We start from the raw sequence: 20,596 nt of genomic DNA, 5'->3' as shown, positions 1-20,596 counted from the left end.
ATGCGGTTTTCGCCCCGGACGTGGAACTACGGACCAGCTCTTCACTCTCGCAAGGATCCTGGAGGGGGCCTGGGAGTATGCCCATCCGGTCCACTTGTGTTTTGTGGATCTGGAGAAGGCGTATGACCGGGTCCCCCGGGAGAAACTGTGGGAGGTGCTGCGGGAGTATGGGGTAAGGGGGTCTATCCTCAGGGCCATCCAATCTCTGTACTCCGGGTCCTCGGCAGCCAGTCAGTTTCGTTCTCAGTGGGTGCTGGTCTCCGCCAGGGCTGCGCCTTGTCACCAATCCTGTTTGTGATATACATGGACAGGATATCGAGGCGTAGTCGTGGTGGGGAGGGGTTGCAGTTCGGTGGTCTGAGGATCTCGTCACAGCTTTTTGCGGATGATGTGGTCCTCATTGGATCATCGGCTTGTGACCTTCAGCACTCACTGGATGAGTGATGACCGAAAGGACGAGATCGCGGGTACAAGCGGCCGAGATGAGTTTTCTCAGAAGGGTGGCTGGCGTCTCCCTTAGGGATAGGGTGAGAAGCTCAGTCATCCGTGAGGAACTCGGATTAGAGCCGCTGCTCCTTTACTTAGAAAGGAGTCAGCTGAGGTGGTTCGGGCATCTGGTAAGGATGCCCACTGGGCGCCTCCCTTGGGAGGTTTTCCAGGCACGTCCAGTGGGGAGGAGACCTCGGGGAAGACCCAGGACTAGGTGGAGAGATTATATCTCAACACTGGCCTGGGAACGCCTCGGGATCCCCCCGTCAGAGCTGGTCAATGTGGCCGGGAAAGGGAAGTCTGGGGCCCCCTGCTTGAGCTGCTCCCCCCGCGACCCGACCCCGGATAAGCGGATGACGATGAGAGACATGAGAGATTTAATATTAATATTTTAAATATTAATGTTTTATATTTCATTTTGATAACTAAATTTATTGAGAGCCTAAAGGCACACCATTCTATGGTAACACTTTTTAAGCACTATTGCACAACAGAACCTAATTAAAAGTACTTTACTAAATACAATCTGTCTTACATTATCGTCAGGATATGTATCGCAATCTTTGAAAATAGCTGTAATTAGACCCCATGTCAAAAAACACACTCTTGATATCCATCCTCCCTTTCCTGTCTAAAATCCTTTAGAAAATTGTAGCCAATCAACTGTGGGAGTTTCTCCAGGAAAGTAATATGAAGACTTACAGTTAGGGTTTAGAGCTCATCACAGCATGGAGACAGCCTTGGCAAAAGTTACTCATCACTTTCTAATAGCTTCAGATGAAGGATTTGTGGAAAGAAGTGACATTGGGCGAGGGGTTGTCTTGTGAATCAAGCTGCAATTACCCAGGCTGATTGATTGGAGGAGGGGGACCAGGAGAGAGCAGTGGAAACTCTGACTAATTCGACGCCTGTCGTGACAATTTCTAAAGTCCCACTACCAACGAGGAAATGAGTCTCAAACTCTTACAGTATTGTCACCTTCCTTTAATGCTAGAGCATGGTGTATACGACAAAGTTTAGTTTGTAATATGCACCCAGATAGAAAACAGTTCTTTGTTCTTATACATTTGGCTAACCCCTCCCACTCTGGAGGAGGTTTGTTAAACAGTCAAAGGTTGAGAATCTCTGATCACATGAATACAAACAATGCCTAGTTAAGGCAATCAGGTCAATTTCATTCAGTAGTACATGAAAACAGCATAATAAGGTTAGAGTGTCTGGTCTAATTAGTTTACTGTGCCTAGAGAAATCAGGCCAAGATTCATTCAGTAGTACAGGAAAGAGCATGATCAAGGTCACATTGTTAGAGATTCAATCATGATCAATCAAAGGGGAAATAAACATGATTATATTATGGTCACATGTTACATTTCCCTTACACGCCCGAGATACACGGTATAACACCCAAACCACTCTAACAAGATAGCGACACAGACTCTAGCTGACACATACACCCACACTTATATTTGAAGATATCACATGGTTAGAATTTTTGAATATGGACTATACCATTATATTGGATTTATTAGAAATGAAATGAAACAATAACTTTACAAGCAGATATGCTAAATGGGACACTGCAGTTTTTGATGTTTTTGGTTGATTCTGGTGCAACACATTGTGATAAGGTGAGATGATTTCATGTTCCATCCCCATGAAAGTGGTAGATTCCCACACTCCATTGGTGCTTCTGGCAAAATTGTTAAGGAAGTATATTCTGTTCCTGTAACATGTTCTGATAACCTAACTCTTGAAAAATTAAAACACTCTTTTCTCATCCACACCTGGCTCCAGTCCGTATGCTCCACTCACAACGTTGGTCTTATTCACAACTTCAATTTATCCTGGAATCGCTTTCCCTTGTTTGCACAGGACGGACTGCATAACAATCAGTGGCGGCTGGTGAAAATTATTCTAGGTGGGGCTGTAGGTGCCAGAAGCTTTCGGTAACTATCCTAATAAAAGAACCCAAACCAAAAGATACCATTGTTTTAGGGATAAACAATAATTATTTAATTGCCCTTTAAAAACAACAGTTTGACAGATAATGACAATGATATGAGATGTATATTAGTGAATACTCTTAATACAAAATTCAAGTTCTTGAGAGACATTTACAAGTGGTTGATGATTAAAAATAACTATATACAAAGAAAAACTGTCTCATAGGAACATAAAATGTACCAATTGGATTACATGTATTAGTGAATACTCTTAGTACAAATTACAATATCATTGTATATTATTGTAATATTTACAGGTGGATGATTAAAGTTAACTATATACAGAAAAACTGGTATAGGAACATAAAATGTACCAATTGGAGTCTAATCAGCATTTATGTCTCACTCCCTTGAAACCTGGAGACTGTGTGTAAATATTGAGTTGTATGAGTGAGTGAGTTTATGTGTGAGTTTGTTTGTGAGTGAGTGAGTTTGAGAGTGTGAGTGTATGTGTTTGTGTGTGAGTGAGGGAGTTTGAGAGTGTGAGTGAGTTTGTGAGTGAGTGAGTGTGTGAGTTTGAAAGTGTGTGTGAGTGAATTTGAGAGTGTGTGTGAGTGAGTTTGAGAGTATGTGTGAGAGGGAGTGAGTGCTCTTATTTGTACATGAACTTTGCTCTTCTGTCTTTCTGAGTGGCAAACTTCTCAATGACTTTGGTGTTAAAGTCAGGAATGTTCTGTATGAGGTTTTTCTCCATGGAGAGCATAGCCAGTGCGTTCAGGCGGTCTTGTGCCATGGTGTTCCTAAGGAATGTTTTTATCCTCTTTAAAGTAGAGAAGCACCTCTCTGATTCTGCTGTGGTCATCGGTGTGGTGATGAGAATCTTTAAAAGACTTACAGTCTCGCTGAATGTGTCCTGAAGGTTGTTTTCCATGAAAACCTGGAAGAGAGCCAGTGCGCCACTGCAAGCCATGAACTCTTCATTTTCATAGACCAGGGACAATTCTGTCTTCAGTTTGGCCTTGTCCAGTGTGGGGTAGGCTTCCACAGTGGTTTCCAGCGCTGAATCTTGGAACTTTACGCTGTGTTGGGGGAACAAGTCTCCTTGCAGCAGAGTGGCACTGATGAGGTGCTTGGTGAAAGAGAACCTCTCCTTGGCATGATTCAGAATGGTATCACATACCTATGAAATGATACATCATTTTAAAAAAGGTCACTATACATAATAAACAGTAGAATTAAATGTTTATATATCACCATGTAAATATCATTAGTATCTCACAAGGACAAGGAAAGCTTATTGTTAAATATCATAAATATGAAATAACTACATCTAAACATTTTAGCATGTTTGCTTTTTTCAGTAGCTGTATGGTGAATAGTTCAAAATATTTAAATGCATAGGCTAACTGTTTTATACAGGAATTTAAGACAAACAAAGATACCAAAAGTAAAACACCTCATGTCCTGTATATAGAACAATGTTACATCTTACCTCTGTAGCTAACCGGTGCTGCTCCTCTTGGCCTAGGGCCCTCCGTTCTTTTGTGGATGGCTGCTGCACAGATAGAGGAACGGAGTCCCTGATACAAAACAGATGATTCATAAGTCGCTGTGCGCAATTAGTTTTAGAAAACTGCTGGAGATATAAAATTAGTCCAGCTCTGTGTATTGTCACTACATTAATAAATTTTTTACTAGCTCATCCCAACTGGATTGTCTTGAAATTGAGAGTTATTATTATCAAAATTATGAGTTATTCTACTCTGTTCAGACATGTAATTAATGTTTGTTCTTTTCATAGACATTTTATCAGTCAATGTGAAAAATGACAGCCTACCTGATAGCTTGTATGCTGTCGGTGAACCTCTGAATGACTCCTGTGATGTAGACAGAGTCGATGTTCCTCTTTTGCAGCTGGTTAAACAGCATGTCTACATGTGCCATGATCTTATGAAAAAATGCAAGAAAAAAACTAAAATATTCATCTTCCAGCATCCTCTCAAAACCCCCAGCCTCTCTCAGAGTTGTTGCATCAAATTCACCATTCTCTCTGATGGTCCGAAAACACTTCAGGAGGTCGTCCTTGTGCTCAAAAATGGTGTTCACAGCACGACTGTGAAAGTTCCACCTTGTTGATGAAGCTCCAGGAAGTCTGTGTGCCACCACTTTATCAAGCACAGCGGTTCGCTTGGATGACCTGGAGAAAAACGCAGCAAAACCACCCAGATCTGAAAAAAAAGCACCGACCTTGGTGATGTGGGATGTTGCCTGCTGCATTATTAGGTTGAGCTGATGAGCATAACAGTGTACGTAGTGGGCACTCCCGTACACGTCTTTAACTTTGCGCTGCACTCCACCTGTGGCTCCTCTCATCACAGCAGCTCCATCATAGACTTGGGCGATTAATTTCCCCCGTTGTCCTTCAGGAAGAAAAGTGTTCAGCCTTTCCAACACCGCGGTGGCGACTGTGTCAGCGGTCGAGTTTGGAAGCTGGATGAACTCATAAAAACGCTCTCGGACTTTATTCAGGCTGTCAATGTAACGTAGCACAAGCACCAGCTGACAGTGAGTGGCAGTGTCTGTTGTTTCATCTGCCTGAATAGCCAGATAATCTGCCCTTTTTACATCCTCCAGAATGCAGTCTCGAAGAACCGACAGCTTGCAGTCCAAAAGTTCGTTTTGAACTGTCTTTGAGGTGCCTTTAAAGACAGTGGCGGTCTTCAGGTGCTCATCTAACACACCGTCCAGTGACGCCACAAGATCGACTAATCCCCGAAAAATGCCAGGGTTGTTGGAGGATGCCGTCTCATTGTGGCCCCGCAATGCCAGCTCAAAAGCTCCACAGAATTTCACACAATCAATGATCTTCGATAAAATGTGTCTGTTCTTATCCACCTCTTCGTTGTGTTTCTTCACTGCAATCCTGTGTCCTTCATCCAGCTGTGCAGCTATGCTAATCCTTCCTAGCAGAGCTAGCTTGACAGCGTTGTTCATGTGCACCTTCGAGCATTCATGTTTTTTGATGCGCTCGGATAAATGTTTTAGGTCTCTAACTCCTGTTACAGTCCACGTAGTATCTGTCCCCGGCATTTTAAAAAGTAAACACGGGAAGCAGAATACTGCATTTGCAAAACCACATCCAGTTAGCCAAGCCTTCCTGTCGTACCAGTTAAGAGAGAAGCTCCTCTGGTACGTTTTACCTTTCTCCTGTGTCTGCTGTGTTAAATTCAGGCCGGGCTTCTCAGGTCCAAGTTCTTTAACGCACAGTTTTTCCCCTAAAGTTCTCCTTTCAAAGGGGTTTAGCAAGAGAGATTTTACAGAATTTATGGGTAGCTGAAGCCCTGTGTGTTCTTGTTCTTGTCTACTTGACGCCGCCATCTCGATTTCCTACACTTATTTCTGGTTGCTAGGATACTTAAAGCTTTGGGCGCTATTTTTAGCGCCCCAAGTTTATCAAATTTGATGACGCTCATTGGCTAATTTACCCGTTGCGATGTGTTTTTTTGCCTCAGCAACAGCCTACCATTGGCTGAGCTGCTGCAGTGCTCGGGCGACTTTCCCAGCGCCCAAGGAGGGAGGAGAAATGACCATGGACACAAATTATCCCCTAACTAATGGTTTATATTATATGTATGACTGGTTCTTGATGATTCAAAACATATTTATCTGTAGAATAAGCAGTACTTAAATTATTATTTTGAAAAAAATAAAAAAATAAAAATAATTTTTAAAAATCACTTTCAATCAGGTGGGGCGGCGCCCTAGCGCCCCCTATTGGCCAGCCGCCACTGATAACAATGATAGGATAATCATAACTGGGGATTTTAATCTGCATATTTATGACAACTAGGACTACAAGGCAATATTGTTCATGCAACTTCTAAACTCTTAGGATTTTATTCAACATATTCCTGGACCTAGTCATAACCATGGCAAAATACTGGAATTAGTGATCGTCAAAGGTGTAGATAATTATATATATTTTTTGTTTTGTTTTTTCTGTTACAATGCACACGCAGCGAATCATTCATCAGGTTCGTTCATCTGGTTTCTGTTGTGCAATAGTAGTAGTAGATTTGACGTTGGCTAATAATTAATAATCATGAAATATGATTATTAAAATTACAATTATTACTGAAATTTGTGACGTCGTCTGGCCGAGATCAAGATGTTACGTTCAAGTAATTTCAAGATGGAGGTTTTATGACCTTTGGGACGACATGAGGCCGAAGACAAGATGGCGGTCAGTCGCCAGTTAAACAAAGGACTATTTCTAGACAAAGAGATTTCTTATCTCCTGGTTCTGGCGCCGAATGGCGTCGAGATGTATTGAGGCCCTTTAAATCTAGATTTTCTATGCCACATGAAATATGTAAGTGTAGAGATATGTAAGTGGTTTAAGAGAAAAGAGAGAGAGAGAGGGAGAGATAGAGAGAGATCAGAAAAGCTCTCAAAAACATCGTCAGAGACAAGGTTACAGAAACGTTACCACTCGGGACTCAAATTGGAGTTGTGTACCAAACTTTTTATCGACAAAGTCTCTGCAAACCCAGTCGGACGATAACAGTGCTGCCGGAGTCTCTCTGTCACGGCGCGAGGCACTTTAAAACATTTCAACGCGGTACAAAGGAACCGGAAGTGACGTATCGTTTCGCCGTGTTTAAACACGGACTGAAAAATAGATCTGCAATCTTCAAACAAACATACAATCAAATAAATGACATGCCAAGTATTTAAACTAGTTCTCTGCCCAGACAATTAATAAGCCTCTTACTGTGACCTTCGCGGTGTTGCATGCGCGGGTCGCAGGGGTATTCCGGAAGTCCAGTGAATAATCGCTGGGCCGAATAGGAGCAGATTCGTCTTGCTCCTCAACGGGATGACGTCGTTCTTCTGCAGTGATGAACAGTCTCTGAGCTCGGCCTGCGAGCGAGTTCCTGTGCGCGGCCTTTTCAAGTTAAAAACAAAAATAGTCTTTCAAAATAAGTGTTGACTTAAGATAAAAGAAAATAGAAGCTAGAACAAACTTTTGTGGATGTAGCCCCCTTTAGAGCTGGAACATCTGGAGGTCAAAGGAGAGTGGGAGCGGCCAGGAGCAGAGCAGGGGTTTCTGGGGAGACCCCAGGGATTAAGTTACCACCAGAAGATACAATCTCCATGCTTGATCTTAGAGGGAGACTTTAGCTGGCTTCATCTTGGCTCAAAGGCCACACTTTTACGACCCATTGTGTGTGGATCCCACCACTTGGTTAGTTCTGTGGGGACTCTTGCCCAACATTCATTCAGGCTGACCTGCTCTTACTCATAAACTTAAACAGTGGACTTCATCAAAATGCAGAACCTGTAGTTTATAACACCTACATTTGACTTATTCAATGTAACAAATTCAAGATAAATTATTGTTTATGGGGCTTGAGAGACATTTTATCCGTTGTTTCAGATGTGAGTGGTTTATATTATTTATAATTTATTCATCAAGGATATTTTAATATTTCTAAATCCATTTCGAGTGTCACTCAATCAATCAAATCAATCAAATTTGATTTGTATAGCCCATATGCACAAATCACAATTTGTCCCATAGGGAATTTATGACACATGACATACAGAGCTTCTCTTTCCAGCTACTCCTTCCTCTTCTCCATCCTTACCACATCAAACTAATTCATACCCAGTGTTGCCACAGTTACTTAGAAAAAGCTTTAATCTGATTACTGGTTTGGAAATAGTAACGCGTTAGATTACTCATTACTGAGAAAAGTGGTCAGATTATAGTAGCGCGTTACAAAGTACCGGCATCACTGTTCATATCACAAAAATACATTTTAAAGGGGACATATTATGCCCATTTCATCACAGTTGATATGGTTCCTTGGGGTCTTAATGAAATATCAGTAACATTTTTTGGTAAAAATACCACAAGGATAATTTAAAACAGCACCTTTTTACTCTGTCTAAAACAGCCCTCCTCAGATCGACCCGTTTTGAGGGCCCCGCCCCCCTCTCACCCCGCCCCCATCTTACCCCACCCCCTTTCACCCCTTTCATCCCTCCCCCTTCTCACCCCTCCCCCGTCCAATGGAGGTGTAGGACATAACGTTTTTACCTCCATTAATTAGCCTGTGTGTTTGAATGTGTTCTCCCTACAGAATGCATTCAACATCTATAGGGCAGATGCTACCTATCTATGATCCTGATGACTCGGTCACAGTCTTGACTGAGTCCGCAGATGTGACGTGAGTGACTCAATATTTAATCTTAACATTTGAATAATCAGATGGATTACCATCCTACACTTATTTTAGCTGTTGCAGCCTTTTGGTGAAATCTTTTTCTAATAGAATGGAATCTTCCAACCCTGTTCGTAAGACACCCACATATATTGTCTATGAAAACTGCTTCCTGGAGCTGTTTGAGGTGTGTCCTTTGTGTCGGCGGGGGACAGATGTGCAAACAAGAAGGGTTGGGACATTCCTCTCTGTAGAACAAAAGTGCCCACACTGTGAGTTCAATCTTTCTTCATAGTTGAGAAGGTAATTGACTTTACCTTAATTCACAACTTAATTCACTTGTAGTAATTAATTGAACATAGAATATTATCTGAATTTGTGGAACAACAAATCATACAATGCCATGTGAAATGACATAAAGTAAAATAATAACTAATTACATATATTTTTGAAGGACATTGTGCCAAGTTACACGTTGATGGACCTAAGGACCAACACTATTATTGATCTGCAGTTGGTTCAGGTGAGTAACATAAACTCCAAAGTGTAAACTAAACAAAGTTATTGAAAATGTGTAATTTTCCCTGGCAAATTTCAGATGAAAAAGCAGTGTCTTGATTCAAGAGTATGCAGGGAACACATTACGACTGGTGATGATAATCTGTTAATTAAAAACTGCCAACTTGAGAGTGTCAGTTGGTTAGGTCATGCAGCAGAAAGTGCATAGCAATATTGCTTGAACAAGATGTTGTTCAAATGTACAACACAGCACTAGCTTACAGATCCTATAACTACTTACAGCGCTGGAGAATTAGCGCATCTAAACAATGACATAAAAGATTATCCACAGGAGTCTGTCTGTAGGGTCAAAAGTGAGTCGTTAGATGTGTAATCAGCCTAAGCCCTCTCCAGGCAGAGTCATTGGCTGAGAACTGTTGTTGGAGTTTGTTCATTATCAAAGTCATGGAGCACGTCAATAATTAGCATAAACTGGTGATTTCCTTATTCTAAAACCAGAGCAGAAAGTTCAACTAATTGGCAATTTTGTAATTAATTCACTCACTCACACAATACATTGAAGGCATGCCCTGTTTGGAACATTATTTAGACCTTATATGAAACTCTGTTAGCTGTAGTTAGCCGGCTACCGCTAGCCGCAAAGCCATCTAGCTTAGCACGTAGCTTAGCCTTAACTAGCAGTCCGGGAGCCCAGGGAGGCTGGTTGATGGTCCGGAGGGGGCATAGTGCTAGTCTTAAAAAGCCTACGATTAAAGAGCCACCAGCTCACGTTTCCAATAGATTCTCTACACTCAGCGAGGCACCCACTGATAAATAAACTCTATTGGCGACTCGGTTCTGAGAAACGTCAGGTTAGCAACACCAGCTACCATATAGTTAATTGTATCCCAGGGGCCAGAACCGGCGACATCGCATCTAAACTAAAGCTGCTGGCTAAAACTAAACATTAATACAATAAAATCGTAATTCACGTCGGAAGCATGACTCCCGGCTTCACATGTTGGAGGTCACTAAAGTGAATGTTGAGTTGGTGCTTTCGCAAAAATGATGTCGGACACAGTAGTTTTCTCTGGCCTGCTCCCTAATACAACAGGTGATGACATGTTTAGTCACATCTTATCTTTTAACCACTGGTTGTCGAAGTGGTGTCCTGTAAATGGTGTGGGCTTAGTAGATAATTGGCAAACTTTTTTGAGAAAACCTGGTCTTGTTAGGAGAGACGGCCTTCATCCCACTTGGGATTTAGCAGCTCTCTTATCTAGGAATATTACTCAGTCTATAACATGACAACCCAGTGTTGGGACCAGGAAGCAGAGCTGCAGTGCTAAACACTTCTCTGCACTCCCTCTGGATCAGTCACACAACCCCATAAAGATTGTGTCTGTCCACTGTCCAATTTAAATTATTGAAATTCAACAATAACAGAGCGAGAACTCCACACAATAATCTAATACAAATTAAAACAACCTCTGAAACAACACAGGGAACTAAAACTTTTAAATGTGGTCTTTTAAACATTAGATCACTGTCAACTAAGGCTAATTTAGTTAATGAACTAGTCTCTGATTACAACATAGATGTATTGTCACTCACTGAGACGCAGGGCCGGTCTTTCCTACAGGCGACATAGGCGGTTGCCTAGGGCTCCACTCAGAGGGGGATGCCAAAAACTGCGCCGAGCAAAAAAAAGTGTTTTTTGCGCTCCCTTCTATATGTGGTATGGCCCAAAATATTGTATTTAATTACTTTGACAGTAATTTAAGTAGTTTCCTTAGAGAAATCAGTAAATGACAGCAGCACTCAAGTGGAACGTTTGGCACGGGAGCAGTTGCACCCCGCCCTGTCTCTTTGGGGGTAACGTCCGCCCACTTGCCAGATAGAGGTCTGGATGAGGAGCTGAAGGCTTTCTGTCGTTATTGCTACTGCATTCATGCTGTATTCTACAGATATACTTTGTTGATGTGGTATCAATTTTGACTCAGTTGGTTTCAGTCAGTGTGTACACAACCTACTCATTGTTGTAACCACACACTTGACCTTGTATTATCGTACGGTGTCGGAATTGAACATTTAACAGTACTTCTGCACAATCCAGTTCTATCAGACCATAATTTAATAACCTTCGATTTTTCAATGAATGAATATATGCCACTAATAAAATACAAATTTTCTAGAAATCTACCTGATAGTGCTGTAGCTAAATTTAAGGAAATAATTCGAATTACATTTAAACCCGTATTATCCGTCGATATAAACAACAAATTTTTTTTAAAACCCGAGCTCCATTGAGATCGACAATCTCGTCGATAGCTCTGCAGACTCATTACAATTAACATTAGATTCAATAGCCCCTCCTAAAAAAGAAAAATGTCAAACATAGTAAATTAGCTCCGTGGTATAATTCTGAGACAAGTGAGTTAAAACAATTATCAAGAAAACTAGAAAGGAAGTGGCGCTCCAGCAACCATGTTGGAAAAAACCTCATAGACTGGAAGAATAGTTTTAAAGAATATAAAAAGGCTCTCCACAAAGCAAGAGCTGTCTACTATTCAAAACTAATAGAAAAAAACAAACACAACCCCAGGTTTCTCTTCAACAGGCTGACAGAGAGTCACACCTCCACCGAACCCAGTATTCCTCGATCCCTAAATAGCTATATCTTTATGACCTTTTTTAATGATAAAATTCTAACTATTAGAAATAAAATCAACCATCTTCTGCCCTCAATTGGCACTAATACCCTCCCAGCAACAGATCTCAGAAACGGCTGAGAATTCTACCCATTACTTAGACAGCTTCTCTCTGATCACCCGTGATCAGTTTACCAAAAATAATCTCAGGTTCTAAACCAACAACCTGTATGTTAGATCCCATTCCTACAAAATTACTTAAAGAAATTCTGCCCCTAATTGATAGTTCGTTACTTAACACTATCAATCTGTCATTATCATCAGGTTATGTACCACAGTCTTTTAAAATAGCAGTAATCAAACCCATTCTCAAAAAAAACACCCTAGAACCACACGTTTTAGCCAATTACAGACCAATATCTAATGTCTAAAATCTTAGAAAAAGTTGTAGCCAATCAGCTGTGTGAGTTTCTCCAGGAAAATAATATATATGAAGACAGGACACACTCGGTAAATTTCAACTGCTTATATTTGTCAATAAAACCTGAACAAAGTAATCAATTAACTAAAAGACATAAAAACTTGGATGACCCGCAATTTTCTCTTATTAAACTCAAACAAAACAGAGGTTATAATACTTGGCCCCAAACACCTTAGAGATAAATTATCTAATGATATAGCTGCGCTATATGACATTGCTTCCAACAAAACAGTCAGGAAGTTGGGAGTGATCTTCGATCCTGATTTATCCTTTAATAGTCATTTAAAACAAATTTCTAGGACCGCCTTTTTTCACTTGTGTAATATCTCAAAAATCAGACATGACCTTTCGCAAAAAGATGCAGAAACACTAGTCCACGCCTTTGTTACATCGAGACTGGATTATTGTAATTCATTATTATCAGGCTCCAGCAGTAAGTCGTTAAAGACTCTACAGCTTGTCCAAAATGCACGTGTCCTGACGAGAACAAAGAAAAGATAGCACATTTCTCCAGTATTAGCATCGCTACACTGGCTTCCAGTTAAATCTAGAATAGAATTTAAAATTCTCCTCCTCACCTTCAAGGCCCTTAATAATATAGCGCCTTTTTACCTTAAAGAGCTGTTAGTACCTTATGAACCCACTAGAGCATTCCGCTCCCAGAATTCAGGCCTACTTGTTGTCCCTAAAGTCTCTAAAAGTAGGAGCCACAGCTTTTAGCCATCAAGCCCCACTGCTGTGGAATAATCTAGTCCCTGTTTTCCCCCAGTGTTTGCATCCGCAACAAACTTCTAGGGACAAGCGCAAATGGTTGACAGCAGGTATGTTCACCAAATTTGCATTGCAAATGTATGGCTTGTGTGTGTGTGTGTGTCTATATATATATATATATATATAAATATACACTACCAGACCTCGTCGTTGGAGTCTTTCCAAAGCGTCATTCTGCATTTTGCACCCAAAAACGTTGTCTTTCCTTTTCTTGGAATGTTATGCAGGTAAAATTATGATTATTTTTTCAAAGAAATGTATACCTATTTGTTATACAAACTATTATACACAAATGCTCTTATTAATATTATTTTCTCCAAAAAGACTCTACCTGGAAGCCCTGCATTTCAATGAAAATGCTGGCCGTCCCCAAGCAACAACTGGTGAGCCGCTATTTAGCTTCCAAAAATGTAATTTCACAAAGCCAAACAATGAACACTTAAAAAAGTCAAACAATGTACAAACAGTATTTGAAACATAAATAGCATATCAATTAAGTGCTGTCTTTAAATGGTCTTCAGGATAAATAGAATAATATAATTATAAAAAGAAAATAAATACAAAAAAGTGCAAAATGTACAACTTTTTTTTTCGATTTGTATTACGTGGATAACCTGTTGGACATCATCTTTCACAAAGTGTATAGAATCTTTGGTGTAAAAACATGTCATTTGTATTGCAGAAATGACTGATATCTCATGCATAAAAAACCAACTTACTGCTCTATTCCTCTTAGACGTAAAGGCCCATAATCTGCCCTATAGATATTGAATGCATTCTGTAGTGAGAACACATTCAAACACACAGGCTAATTAATGGAGGTAAAAACTGTATGTCCTACACCTCCATGAGAGGGGGGAGGGGTGAGAAGGGGGACGGGTGAAAGAAGGCAGGGTAAGACAGGGGTGAGAGGGGGCCGGGCCCTCAAAACAGGTCAATCTGAGGAGGGCTGTTTTAGACAGGCTAAAAAGGTGCTGTTTTAAATGATCCTTGTGGTATTTTGACCAAAAAATGTTAGACATTTCGTTAAGACCCCAAGGAACGATATCCACTGTGGTAAAATGGGCATAATATGTCCCCTTTAAAATAAGTCAATTACTATAGAAATCTATGAGAAAATGACTTCTCAATTGATTTATAACGTCAGTAAACCTTTCTGATGGAGATATACCAGCAAAGGTACATCCTTAGAGCCACAGATTTTTTTATTAGGGACCCTCACCACTAGCCTGGATGCCAGACGAACCTAGCCCCACTCACAACATTTTAGGTCGGGCAGTTCGGTCTGGAGTCGCTCCGTTGAGGAAAAATTATGCCCGACCGGGCCAATCAGATTGTCAGGGCGGGCTTTATACGATGATTGACAGATGATCAACGGTAACGTAATCAACCACGTCATCAAAGTGCCCTTGGGTTGAATTTGTTTTCAACAAACAAACATGCCTGCCGCTGGCGAGCTGAGATGTGTAGATGCTGCCATTGATTCTGTTTTAGAAGACATCGACAGCGCATTCATTTTGAAAGAGGAACACAGAACGTGGAGGCGACGCCAAAGCACCGCGCTAATCCCTATCGCCCCGGCGCTTGGCTGTTCGCAACGGACACTGAAGCGACGCTGAACCGCCAGGCAGCGCTAATAATATCACCCGTTGATCCAGTAGATCGCTGCACGGCTTTGTGCCAGTCACACCGGAGGCTGAAGCACCGCGCTGCGCCAAGGCTGCCTCGCGGTGCTTCAGCCTCCGGTGTGACCGGCACAAAGTTGTAACATGGGAGTGGATGGGAGCCAGCTGTTATTTAAGGCTTGGCGCTGCGCTGAAGCGTCCGGTGTGAACCCGGCGTTAGTAAATAACTCACAATGCGTTGCTTAGCATACGTCACATACTACGTTGCTCTGATTGGTTGTAGGTCTATCCAATTGAGCGAAGAGGAATTTTACTTCCTGGTCAGTTGAAACACGCCCCATAATCACAGCCCAATAGAGCGGTCTCAGACTCACATTCTGACTAGAATTGTGAGTCTGACAACGTCAGGCTACCTCACCACCCTTCTCAAGGTCTGTTTGCCCGCCTGGCGTCAAGAAAGATGTACATGAGAATATGCTCAAGATCCAGTAGGATGCTGAGCGTGTATTTAGAGCCTGCAACCACTTGTATGGAAATACTGGAAAAATGACAATAAACAGAATATTGAACCTGCTTTACCTACATACACTATATTATGACAAACGTGACGACTACACCAAGCCTTCAGAGTTACTTCTCAGACCATGTCTCTCCACTACTGCCCAATATCATCTGCATGGTAAACACTGGACATTAGGTTGTAAACGATTTGATGCATATGTAGATGAACACTGCAGCTCATCCAGAATGCAGCAGCTCAACTGGTCTTTAACTACCTAAATTCACTCTCAATACTCTGCTCCTCCGCTCCCTTCACTGGTTACCAATGGTTGCCCGCATCCGTTTCAAAACATCAGTATTTGCGTACGTGGCGAAGACGAGGGAGATACAAGCCTCTGCCCTCTCCTGTCTGCAATGGTGGGACGGCTGTGGAGGTGGTACCTGCATACAAGTACCTGGGTGTCACACTGGACAATAAACTGGACTGGTCCACCAACACAGAGGCCGTCTACAAGAAGGGCCTGAGCCAGCTTTATTTCCTTATGTAACCGGTCTCTCTCTGGTGGTGATTTTCTCTGCGTTGTGTCTATAAATGGATGACCAGGACTTGTTCTTTCCTTGACACAGGACTTTTATTTCTGTTCAGAGGTTCAGCAAAAGAACAGAAAACATTCATCATTTGGTCACATGCCGATCTCAGCCAGATCTAGAACATTCTGGTGTATAATAAAACCAAAAAGACCTATATAAGAAATAATAAGTTCCAATTTAGTCAAAGTATTCATAAAAATAAATAACAAAACTATAATTTACAATTACCTTTGAATGTGAGACATTCAAATAAAACACATCATTAAAATAATCAAATCTTATATTTCCAAAATCAACACGAGTCTTATGCAACAAAACATACCTGTTCAGAGGTTCAGCAAAAGAACAGAAAACATTCATCATTTGGTCACATGCCTAACAAAAGAAATACACAGTTCAGAGGGCATTCTTCAGGACACAAAATGACGGACACCTACGCACTTACACAAGCAAGCTAGCAAACTTAATACATTTATGCTAGCTTGCTGTAACACTCTGAACTAACACAAAAATGAAAATAAACCATAAAGAAATGAAGCAACTCGACTAATATGATCGTATGAAACACATGACACATTTTAAACAACTTACAGATTACTTAAATTACAAACTTTACACATTAGTGTAGCGCTGTAAACGATACGTACCGATCTCAGCCAGATCTGGAACATTCTGGTGAAAACCGGGAGGATAAATACAATAGCCACTCGCGACCAACAGAGGGCGCCAAACACATGTGAAACACACAGTACAAAATCATTAATTAACAAAAACAGAAGGATTTCTGGCGGTATTAAACAATCTTTGCTGTGGTGTCCTGGGGTACAGGCATCAAGGCTAAGGACGCCAACAGACTGAGAAAACTCATCAGGAAGGCATAGTCTGTGGTTGGCTCTAAGCTTGTCACCCTGGAGGAGGTGGTGGAGGACAGGATGCTGGCAAAACTGCTGGCAATCATAGACAATCCCTCTCACCCCCTCCACAAAACACTGGACAAGCTAAGGAGCAGCTTCAGCCACAGACTCATTCAACCCCGCTGCTCTAAGGGACGATACAGGAAATCGTTCCTCCCAACTGCAATAAGACTGTACAACTCATCTACCTCTGTCAGAGCCACCATCACAGAACTGCACTAAATATACCTGTCTCCTTGCACTGTGTACCCTGTACAACACTTCGCTCCATATGCTGGAACACTTACGCCACATCATATGGGCTATGTGTTAATATAAACCATATTGATACTATATATAATTTTATACAATAATATTGTCCTTTCCACACTCTGTCTACATATTCTTACACTCATAGTATATTATATTATCTATTGTATAGTCAAATACTTATATTTATACCTCTACTATATATCATATCATACTCTTTGTATATATAAGTCTATCTACACATATTTATACATGTGTACATGTTCTTATTATATTTACTATAATATATACTGTTGTTGCTATCATTACTACTATATACTGCTATTATATTGGTATAATCACTATCATATATAAATATATATTATGTTATATACTATATATACTGTACTATTTTTACATACTGTCTTACAATAACATTACCAGCATATCATCAGTACTATTACCATCATCTTGCCACTGCACCTTATCTACCTATTTATCTTGTGTTTCTGTTTTTTTTTATTCTATTGTATTGTATTTTATTGTATTGAAATGTACCGGCTGCTACGACGACTTAATTACCCTTCGGGATGAATAAAGTTATCTATCTATCTACCTTGCTGCGAAAGGATCGGGTCCAGTCTACATCCAGGACATGGTCAAATGTTACACCCCAGCCCGTTCACTCCGCTCTGTTTCTGCCAATCGGCTTGTTGCTCCCTCACTGCGAGCTAAACTCTCAACAAAACCACGACTGTTTGCTGTCCTGGCTCCTTATTGGTGGAATGAGCTCCCCATTGACATCAGGAAAGCAGAAAGTCAATACTTCTTCCGCCCCAAACTAAAAACACACCTCTTCCGACTATACGTTGAATACAAAAATAAAAAAAAGAGATTTAGTAGCACTTATATGCCACTTACGTATAGCACTTTTAGTTTGGGTTTCTTGAATAATATTATACTTTCTTGATTCTTGTTGTTCTGGGTTTGAACCCTCATGATTGAATGCACTTCTTGTAGGTCGCTTTGGATAAAAGCGTCAGCGAAATGAAATGTACCACTGTTTGACCATAGGAGTGTTTGAATAGGTCTGAAGTTAAGGCAGACCTGTTGTCAAAGAAACGAGGGGAACATACGTGTATTGTTCCAACTCCATGACTTGTTACTAACCTCCAGTAGTGAACCACTCAGTGTCTGCAGCTTCTTGAACGAGAGCTCACAGCTCCGGGTTAAACCAGGACACGTTCCGCGCTCATCGGTTATGGTGTCATGTGGTGGGAGTTGAGACGACCAATTAAATTCCACGGCGTAATGTGCGCAGACACGCACGCACCCATACACACATACATGTTGATAGATGAAACCTGGAAGTCGACCAGCAGTGTGAGTAACGGTAAAGCCGCCTGTCGTCCCTCTTCTCCGGTTCTCTTCCTTCTCCTCCGGTCCTTCGTGTCTGCAGCACCGACCATTCACAATGTCTCTGCCCGCCGTGTCCCGTCTGTTCAGGAGCGCGCTGAGGACGCAGCTGGTCCCTGTGGCTAACCTGACGTCCAAACCTGCCAAACACACTGTCACTGCAGGGGTGAGTGAGTTGCCGGCTCCACTGACACAACATGCGCCCAGACAACAGGTCCTGTGACCGAACAGCAGTAACACACATCACCGGGAGCTATTCTGCGACGGTGCACCTCAGCCTGTTGAGACGCAGAATAGTATGATTTTACCTCAACTGCGCCAAACTGTAATGGTTCCACACATTGTTACTCAGCTTTTACACAGACTTTACACCATTGCTTCGCCTATACTAATAATTATAATATTCATGTGTATAAAATATTATTTTCAGTGAGATACTGACCATTTTGATGTGAATGCTTTATCAGGCGACCAGGGAAATAGGTCTATATATTCAACACGTCAGATAAGTGCGTCAGTATCTCGCCATTATTCCGCGTAATTCCAACACGTACACACGTCTGCCAGCTCACACACAAACAGCAAGTCACAGACACCGTCTCTAATATAAGTGCTCCCATTAATCACAGTACAAAAATATAGAAGAAAGGGTTAGTGAGCACAGCAGAAGTTTGATACTAGTGCAGGTTTGATGTGAGGACAGTGTGTAAACACGTTCAGCAGGAGCCAAGTTACTGACCTTGAGACAAACCAAGACCAGACAGAGTGAAACACAGACTTTATATGAAACCTGTGCTCATATTATCAGCCCAAGGAATTATAAAGTGACTGAAATGTCCAACTTCACCCGGCCATAATTCTCCATAACCCCCCCCCCCCCCCCCTTCCTTTTTTTTTACTACATTGGACTTTAGACTTGTTTGGTTAATCTGATTATTTATCAGATACTTCCTGGTCTGGAACCTGAAGGTTACCTCACAGTATACTGGTTTTAGTTTACATAGAGTCATGTATTCAAGGCTAACATAAGGCAAATTCAATAAATATACATATAGCATATTGTAGTTTGGCTTTCTTGAAGAAAATTGCACTGTTTATAACCTCATGGTTGAATGCACTTATTGTAAGAAATTTTGGATAGAAGCATCAGCCAAATGAAATGTAATGTAATGATGTGTAAAAAATGTATTGTAGTATTATTAATCAATCCCTTTGGTGTCTCACAGGAGCAGGTCATAGCTTTGACAGCCATGTTTGTGGCCATCCTGGGCCCCTCCGGCTGGATCCTGGCTCACCTGGAGGACTACAAGAAGAAGCAGTAGATATCACACCTGAAGATGCTGATGACAGTAGCCGCTCTGTCAACCGAGCCTCCCTCCACATCTCATTCTGCTGTGTTTCTCATAAACAGATGAGATTCACTTGTTCCTTCCTACCCACCTCCTCTGCACCTGTCAATCTCTTACTAATAAATTAATGCTCAATACATAGACTACGGCTCAGTGTGTGTGATGTTTCATTTTACATAATCATATATACCAAACATATAGTTAGAATGACACTGATAAACGTTTCAGGCCTACAACTACAGATTACGTTCACAACAGATGTATCTGTTGTTTATTTTTATTGATAGACTAAATGTTTACTTAGAAAATAATTAATAATCATCATTGGAGGCTGTGGCTAGGGGGCTAGTTGAATCTAGTCCCCACTTGCTTGCCGAAGTTTCTTTGGGTAAGGTTCCGAACCCAAAGATTAAAAAAAAAGAGCTGCCCAATGATGCAACTCCAGACCATTTACCATTAAGCTCTGACCACTGTCCCATTTATTGAATATAAACTATATTTTACATCTAGTTATACAGCTAATATTATGTTGGTTCACTTAAAACACATGTGGTTTTTCTCAGTTATTTGCATAATTATTTACATTTCTGAACTGAGGATTAAATCGGTGCTGTTGGTTTTATTGCAGTTCCCACTGTTCACCGCTAGGGGCAGACAAAGGACATAAAATCACCACAACGTTCCAGTTGAAAGATTATTTCCTAAAAATAATTACCAATGGCACTTAATTTACTCTATAAATTAATTTTACACCATTTCAATCTGGTAAAACTTGAGCAACACTAAACCAGGTATGAGGACCATAGGAATAAACCAAAAGTTATTTTATAGCATTACCTTGACAGTTATAATTGAATTCACTTATTTTCTGTGTTTGTCCATCAGAGAAAAATTACACTGATACATGTC

The 20,596-nt window shown here is 41.1% G+C and overlaps 2 protein-coding genes across 2 annotated transcripts; one reads left to right on the top strand and one right to left on the bottom strand.

The window, feature by feature from the left end:
- Nucleotides 1-1,458: 1,458 nt before the first annotated feature.
- LOC133955604 (uncharacterized) lies at nt 1,459-7,389 on the bottom strand. The gene is made up of 4 exons (XM_062390525.1): nt 7,207-7,389; nt 4,270-4,379; nt 3,925-4,012; nt 1,459-3,612 (listed from the first exon to the last, which is right to left on the bottom strand). The coding sequence occupies exons 2-4, from the start codon at nt 4,374-4,376 to the stop codon at nt 3,085-3,087; spliced, it is 723 nt and encodes a 240-aa protein (XP_062246509.1). The 5' UTR covers nt 4,377-4,379; nt 7,207-7,389; the 3' UTR covers nt 1,459-3,084.
- A 10,859-nt stretch (nt 7,390-18,248) lies between these two features.
- Nucleotides 18,249-19,830, top strand: LOC133955605 (cytochrome c oxidase subunit 8B, mitochondrial). Its single transcript, XM_062390526.1, has 2 exons — nt 18,249-18,504; nt 19,565-19,830. The coding sequence occupies exons 1-2, from the start codon at nt 18,397-18,399 to the stop codon at nt 19,658-19,660; spliced, it is 204 nt and encodes a 67-aa protein (XP_062246510.1). The 5' UTR covers nt 18,249-18,396; the 3' UTR covers nt 19,661-19,830.
- Nucleotides 19,831-20,596: the final 766 nt, after the last annotated feature.

This window comes from Platichthys flesus, chromosome 6, assembly GCF_949316205.1.
Source record: "Platichthys flesus chromosome 6, fPlaFle2.1, whole genome shotgun sequence".
Lineage (NCBI taxonomy): Eukaryota > Metazoa > Chordata > Actinopteri > Pleuronectiformes > Pleuronectidae > Platichthys > Platichthys flesus.
This window is presented reverse-complemented; position numbering and strand designations above follow the sequence as displayed.

What these genes read in the sequence shown, in the direction of transcription:
- LOC133955604 (XM_062390525.1), bottom strand. Translation starts at nt 4,376, where the DNA reads ATGGCACATGTAGACATGCTGTTTAACCAGCTGCAAAAGAGGAACATC. An exon ending in GACAGCATACAAGCTATCAG is followed by an intron (nt 4,013 to 4,269) that starts GTAGGCTGTCAT and finishes GTTTTGTATCAG; the next exon opens with GGACTCCGTTCCTCTATCTG. An exon ending in AGCACCGGTTAGCTACAGAG is followed by an intron (nt 3,613 to 3,924) that starts GTAAGATGTAAC and finishes ATCATTTCATAG; the next exon opens with GTATGTGATACCATTCTGAA.
- LOC133955605 (XM_062390526.1), top strand. Translation starts at nt 18,397, where the DNA reads ATGTCTCTGCCCGCCGTGTCCCGTCTGTTCAGGAGCGCGCTGAGGACG. An exon ending in AACACACTGTCACTGCAGGG is followed by an intron (nt 18,505 to 19,564) that starts GTGAGTGAGTTG and finishes GGTGTCTCACAG; the next exon opens with GAGCAGGTCATAGCTTTGAC.